General features: G+C 42.1%; 1 protein-coding gene and 1 long non-coding RNA gene across 2 annotated transcripts in view; both read right to left on the bottom strand.

Moving 5' to 3' along the window:
- The window catches only part of LOC113745758 (uncharacterized), a 20,037-nt gene extending 19,632 nt beyond the window's left edge, over nt 1-405 (bottom strand). The window contains exon 1 of the long non-coding RNA XR_003462380.1: nt 223-405. This is a non-coding gene — a long non-coding RNA (uncharacterized LOC113745758). The remainder of the gene's footprint in view (nt 1-222) is intronic.
- A 479-nt stretch (nt 406-884) lies between these two features.
- Nucleotides 885-3,527, bottom strand: LOC104929630 (E3 ubiquitin-protein ligase TRIM21). Its single transcript, XM_010744200.3, has 2 exons — nt 3,413-3,527; nt 885-3,130 (listed from the first exon to the last, which is right to left on the bottom strand). Exon 2 carries the CDS (start codon nt 3,116-3,118, stop codon nt 1,475-1,477), a length of 1,644 nt encoding a protein of 547 aa, XP_010742502.3. The 5' UTR covers nt 3,119-3,130; nt 3,413-3,527; the 3' UTR covers nt 885-1,474.
- Nucleotides 3,528-7,238: the final 3,711 nt, after the last annotated feature.

Below are 7,238 nucleotides of genomic sequence, written 5' to 3'. Positions count from 1 at the left end.
TATATATATATTTAAATCTTGTGCTCAGAACAGAAAAAGTAAACTGATGCTGTGTGACAGTCAGAATTATCATTTGTCTGTGTTAATTAAATAGTCCTTTAAACTTCATTCTGAATACTGACTAATGCAAAAAATATATTTTTTCTTAATAATATTGGCCAGACCCTCAAAGTGATATTCTGTTGTGACTAAAGAGAGGCTAATGAACATGAATGAACTCACCATGTTTGATGTTCAGGTTCTTTCCTGTTGATGAATATTCTCATCATTTCAATTCCGTGCAAATCTCTTCTGAGTTTGTCAGAAATGTTTTTGCTAACTCTTGTTTTCAACTTTCTGTTGTTTTTCGTGAGAGCAGAATGTGACTGGCCTAACATTTCTGGTTCACTCTCAGGTCCACAGCAGCTCGACAATAACCGCATTTACAAACTGGTTTTGAATCAAAACAGACGTCATTAAGGCTGCAACGCCTCGTCTGACCACACAGACTGACTAACGTTCAGCAGCCATTAGAAGCCAGAGGGGCGCTGTTTGACACATTTGTTAAGACTCAGGAAAAGTGAGGAAGAGCCTGTTTATATCACGTGTCAGTCTGTGGTTTATATACTGAGCAGAGCCCATATTAAAATACTAATAAAAAGAAGTCTGTTATGTGTCTAAATGTTATGTGTTTTGCTGTTATCTGATTGAGACTGTTGTGTTTCCAAGTCTGGATCCTTACTGCTCTTTATTTACCAAGCCTACTTACTTTATAATCATTTAATAATCTCCCTCCATGTTTGTTGCCCTTCTTTGTATTTATTGTTTATTGCTCTAACTGTGTGTGTGTGTGTGGTTGGATCTTTGTTGTTTGATTCAATGAAAACAACCGAAAAAATGAAGAAAAAAAAATTAGTGTTTATTTTGGTTGAGCACAGTACCAATGATAGTCTTCCTCATTCATTTCAACAACCACAAACAGGTGCAATAATCATAAATAGTTAATAATTGTACAAGTAATGAGAGAACTGATATCTAGAAGCAAATCACATGTGTACATGTGACTCGAACAGCAAGTAAACATTTATGTAGTAATGAAACTCATGTCAGACCTACGGATATTGGACTGATGTTTTGACATTTCTTATTAGAATAGATTAAATTACAGTAACTTACATTATACAAGATCAATTCATTTGATGTTTAATGAATGAATAAATAAATTAGAACATAAAGGAAACAAATGCACAGTGTGTCAGACAGTAAGTCTTTGTCTTGAAAATCAAAAAGTTATTCTATGGGGCGGTCGGTAGCGTACTGGGTTGTGCGGCCGCCCCGTGTGTAGAGGCTACAGTCCTTGCTGCAGATGGCCCCGGTTCGAATCCCGCATCGGACGGCCCTTTACTGCGTGTCATTCCCCCTCTCTCTGCTTCCTGTCTATCTTCAGCTGTCCTGTCATTAAAAAAGGCATAAAGGCCAAAAAAAAAAAGTTGTTCTATTTTGTGGGATTGACAGGACAGATGATCAGAGGGGCAGAGTTTTTACCCCCCTGATTGAAAGAGGGGCAGAATAACGGGAGGAGTTTTTCAGTGAAAGAGCATCCAGTGAAGGCGTAGATAAGATCTGCAGCATTAACGTCATAAAAGAAGACCAGACCCTGCTCGTAATCCACAAAAACCCCCACCTTCTCCAGCTTTGCCTTCAGAGGGAGACGGACAGGAGGGTCAGTGGAAGCGCAGTACACAGTTTCTTTACTCAAACATACAGTCCAATAACCGTTCTTGTGATTAATACTGATGCGCCCCTTTCTGTTGACTGACTCTTTGGCAACTCCTACAACCCACTGAGTCTTTCCTTTAACCTGAACCTCGAAGTAGAATCTTCCTGAATAATCTATCGGCTTCCCTAAGACGCAGGCACAGTAAGAAAATCTCTCTGGGTTATTTGGGAGGTTCCTCTTTGTGTTACCGTGATGTACTTGCTTCCCGTCTTCAGACAGGATGAGTTCAGGATTTGCTGTATCAGGATCGAGGGTCACTTCCACCGCAGACTGCTGGGCGGTCTTCAGATCAGCCTTTGGGAACAGCTTCTTCATCTCATTTTCGACCATCTCCACCAGCTGAGCGACAGTTGTCCTCACACTCCCGTCATACGATGGAAGGTGGACTCTGACCTCTTTCCAGTCCTTGGTGGGTGGAGCAGCATTCAGGGACGGGAAGTTTTGGAGAAGGTTACAGTGATCTTCAGAGTGTGAGACCTGCTCCAGCTCAGCGCTTTTCTTCTTCAGCTCAGAGATTTCCTCTTGCAGCTCTTTGATGAAGCCATCAGCCTGTTTCTCTGTTGTTTTGTGCTTTTCCTCAATCATCTCAATGACTTTGGTCTGGTTTCTCTGAATAATGTATTTCAACTTGGTGAAGGCACAAACACCGGCTTTTATCTCTCCGTATGCGTTTTCCCAGCTCACCTCGACAGAACGTTTGAGCTCTTCAATTTTCAGTTGTCTCTCTTGGATCATCTGCAGAAGTTCAGCCCCTTTCTTCCCCAGCTCGGCCTTCTTTCCCTCATATTCTTCTTCTAGAGGAACAACTTCATGCACCTTGTGCTCTGAAATGGTACAGAGCATGCAAACACATGTCTGATCATCCTTGCAGAACAGCTCCAGCAGTTTATCGTGCTTGGTACACATCCGGCTTTCTAGATTAGTCACAGGGTCGATCAGCTGATGTCTTTTCAGGCCTGGCATTGTCACATGAGGCTCCAGGTGAGTCTCACAGTAGGAGACCAGACACACCAGGCAGGACTTCAGGGCCTTCAGTTTGGTTCCAGTGCAGACGTCACAGGGAACTTCTCCTGCTTGGACAGCTTGTTTCTCTGAGCTGCTGCCAGTTTTCTGTTCAGCCGACTTTCTAAAGTGAGCAACCATCTCAGAGATGAAAGTATTGACCTGCAGCTCAGGTCTTGTGTTAAAAGTCTTTTTACAGTTGGGACACTGACACGGGAAATTAAGATCCCAGTTCGTAGTGATGCATTTTTTGCAGAAGTTGTGTCCACATGGTGTGCTGACTGGATCAGTGAACACATCCAGACAGATGGAGCACAGAAACTGATCCTCAGACAGCAAACTGCTGGCAGCAGACATACTGTACTGTCTCTGCACAATGAGAACAAAAGTAAAAGCATGGAAAATGATGAGTCAGCTGTATAGATTATTTCTCATTTATTTAAAATCAGACTGTCAGACTATGGTTACTAGAATGTTAGGGCACACTTTTGTATTGTATAGCTGCAGTGCACACAAGTTAAAGTCTCATTTGATGAGTTTCTTTTTTAAATCTTAAAACAGGCACACTGCCTGAACACAGCTCGAGTGTGTGTACATGCTGGTTATTTAAACACAGTTTATGAAATGATAGATAATGTGTGCTGTACTCACCAGTGTTTGGCAGAGGTGTGTTTGTTGATCAGTGCTGTTCACTCCTATGTCTCCGTTTCAACAGAAACAGCAGAGCCCTCTCTCTCTCTCTCTCTCTCTCAGCTGCAGCTGCTTACTTTCTGTAACTTTCAGTTTCATTTCAGGAGTCTGACGTTGAAGTTGGTGTCCATGGTGTGGCCCCTCCCCCCACTTGGCAACTATCTTTTAGTTTTTTTCTCTTCCTCAGGTTCATTACAGTGACTGAGGGTTATTCACAGCAGACTTTATGACTTGTCATAGCAGAAAATCAAAGATTATGGAGTAATCTATTTCATTCACGTGTCCCAGTAAACCATGACGGAGACGTAACAGTGAGTCAGCTGAATGCTACAGCTGCATGCTTTTAAACAGAATTCAGAAGTTAAGTCTTTGAATTCTCATTGTTCCCAACAAAACGTTCTAATTCCAGCTACATTTCTACTCTACATGTTAACTTGCACTGGTCAACTATACCTCCATTTTCTCAGCCCTGGTTCAGACCAATGACTGTAAATGGAATGTCACTCATAAGTTTCCAAAGTGCAATTTTTAAGCTCAAAATAGGCGTCACTAGCCACCACCATGTTGTCCGTACTGCTTTTTCCACCTCCCGGATAATCTGAAAATGGGTAAAGACGTGGATCATCAGTGGACCTGAGGCGGGCCGAATGAAGCCTGGCTGCTCAAACAAGGCAGCTGTAACAGCAGCCACCTGTCAGACAAAGCATCCACGCTGTTAATTCTGCATAACTTTAAGTCTTAATATCATTTGAACAGGTGAGTAATGCTAATGCATTTTCCTTTTAGAAACCACTTTGTGTTTTCGATGACTGTATGAACAGTTTTGGGAACACATTTTAGATTTTCATAATGTGAGACTCTTTTCTCAAACGATGAATCCAAACAGCAGAGAAACACTGTAGGTAACAGATAAGGAACAGAACATCTTCTCATTAACCTGTTCACTTCATTTCCTCCTAACCCGCATCTGTGTGGCCCCAGGGCCTACTCAACCGCCACTTAACATGAGCTACAAATGAGCCTACACACACACACACACACACACACACACACACACACACACACTTTGGCCAGCTCTTACCATACACACTCAGAGCATCTCACTCACTTACTCACTCTCTGGTCAGCTTTTAATGAGCTCCGCCGAGTGAAAATCACACACACACACACACACACACACACACACACACACACTACCTGCAAGTGATCATACAGAGCCACATTAATAATGTATGAGGAGGAAAATGCTCTTTCCCCCAGTAGAGAAAGGGTTATTAGTGTTTTTAATTAATTGGTCTTTCTGCAGCCCGAGGAGGTGCTTGAGTGCTTCTGATATATATTATTATATATATTTATATATTTATACTAAAAGAGGGAGAGGAGGAGGAGGCTGGGAAGGTCAAGCTTTGGAAGAAAGGAAGAGATAAAGCTGTAGGAGGGAGTGAACGTGAAGAAGAAGAAAGTGAGAAATAAAGAGAAGACATTGAAAGAGGAGGCACAAAGAAAAGTGAGACAAAGGCAAGACAAAGAGAAAAGGAACGTAAAGAAATTGGGAGTTTGAAAGGTTAAAGCGAGAAGGCTAGAAATCTAAATAATCTAAACGTAGTGATCAGATTCATTTATTAGAAAATGAGAGTGAGGCAAAGAAAATTCCATGTAAACAGATGCAGTGTTGTCTTTCCACCACAGGATGGCGCTGACTGACCATCCCTGTTCTTTTACTGCGGGGGTCATCCAGGTCACAGAAACTTGACAGAAACCTCTGCTGATAGCATGTACTGTAATTAGTCACTGTTTCTCAGTTTAAGGACAAAGTGGTTCAAAAATGTGAAACAGGGCATGAGGACAAAGCTGCACACTGGACTGGACCATGGATCACCTACTGCACATGACCTCACCTGCACCACCACTAAAATATAAAATGTTTAAGCCTGAAGACAGATCAACCTCTATCACAAATAAAATCAAGAATAAATAATAAAAAATGAATCCGTGTGACCAAAATAAACATCAAATTACTCAAACGACATCATCATCCTGTCCTGCCTTCATTTTTCTGATAGCGACAGCTGAAGACACGAAATTTCCTCAGTGCATGGGCTGCATGCTATACCAGGTGAGCTATAGGGCACCACTCCAGTTTTTTCCTCAATGTGGCACAAAGACTGCAAATAGATTATTTCATGTCATTTCTCTTCCTTTCCCTGGAATATAAAAACATAATGTTCTCTGATAAGTGAGCTGTTCATCTAATTATGAGACCGCTGTGCTATTTTAAAAAAAAATAAAGGAATAGGAACATAAATTCTGCGATGTAACAGTTACTGTGCCTCGTGGAATCCACGTTTCCATAGTAACAAAACATAACGCAAGCCAATATTTGGACAGGACTGAAAATTTAATTACAAGCTTTCATTATCATTGAATAATATCAATGTAGCATTGACTCTCGGCCCGTCGGAGGGCACTCAGTCAGAAACACCATAATGAAGAAATAAGTGACTCGTTCCTCCATTGTTGTCGTCTCAAAGAGGAGCGATTGATTCTCTGATTCATTCTCCGAGATACAAAACGCCTTAATGTAGCCTTTCACACTCCATCCTCCCCCGCCTTCACCTCCTCCTCTCTCCATCTTCCATATAACACCTCACTCTCATGTTCCAGGTTAACTCAATTACATAGAATAATCCGCTCCTCCTCGACTCCTCGCATGTAAGCAGCCGAGGCCATTTCTGTAATTACTGCCATTATAAAAATGTAAAATAAAATACTGTGATACAGGAAGTCCAGCCTATAAAGTGTTTTTTAACTGGAGCTGAATGTTGAAGTGGTCTTTAAGCTCTACAAAGACTGTCACCATCCCTGCAGCTTCAAGGAGCATTTTAGACTCTTTCAGCTCATAGTTTTGGTACCAAAAAAACAAACAAAACAAACGTGAGGTGATAATTTAATGTGCTGTATTCAGTTCTGCTGTATGTTAAAAACAAGACAAATGTTGAGTCCAGACATTTCAGTAAGCTCAGGCCTGTCATAAATCTGTAGCTCTCTGCATTAGTTGCATTGAGCCTGTAATTTACATAATTTGCTCCAGATGGAACCTTGTGTTTTTTTGCTGTACAACGGATGAGGGTGTAGTTCAAAATTGACTCCCTATGTCTCGCTCCAACCAGGGCAACGAGAAACTTCGATGTGTCATCATCGATGACCAACTACTGTTACTTTCTCTGATCACGTTACCTCGGTTGCCCAGTCGTGCTGCTTCACACTTCACAAAATAAGAGAATTCAGACCTTACCTGACTCAACATGCAAACTGCCAACTCCTGATACAGGCTCACTGTAACGCCCTCCTGACGGGCCTCCCAGCCTGCACACTGAAACCCTTTCAGATAAACCAGAAGGCGGCAGCGTGCCAGGTCGTTACCCCGCTGCTCATCAAGCTCCACTGGCTACCTGTAGCAGCCCACATTAAATTGAAATTTGCTAATGCTGACTACAAAGTAGTCTGCACTTATCTACTTAAATGACTTTATTCAGACATATGTTACCTCCTCCAATGAATGACACCTGGCTTTGCCACCCTGTCAGGACAATCCAAACTCTCCTCGTCTGTTGTTCCCCGTTGGTGGAACGTCCTCCAAGGTCCTACCAGTTCCGTCCGTTTCTACCTTCACAAACCTCCTGAAGACCTCCAGCTCTTCAGAGAGGATCCTGAAGACCTCCAGCTCTTCAGAGAGGACCTCCTCTCCAACACTATCAACAACTGGACATGATAAATCCACCTCTAG

This window comes from Larimichthys crocea, chromosome V (assembly GCF_000972845.2).
Source record: "Larimichthys crocea isolate SSNF chromosome V, L_crocea_2.0, whole genome shotgun sequence".
Classification (NCBI taxonomy): domain Eukaryota; kingdom Metazoa; phylum Chordata; class Actinopteri; family Sciaenidae; genus Larimichthys; species Larimichthys crocea.
This window is presented reverse-complemented; position numbering and strand designations above follow the sequence as displayed.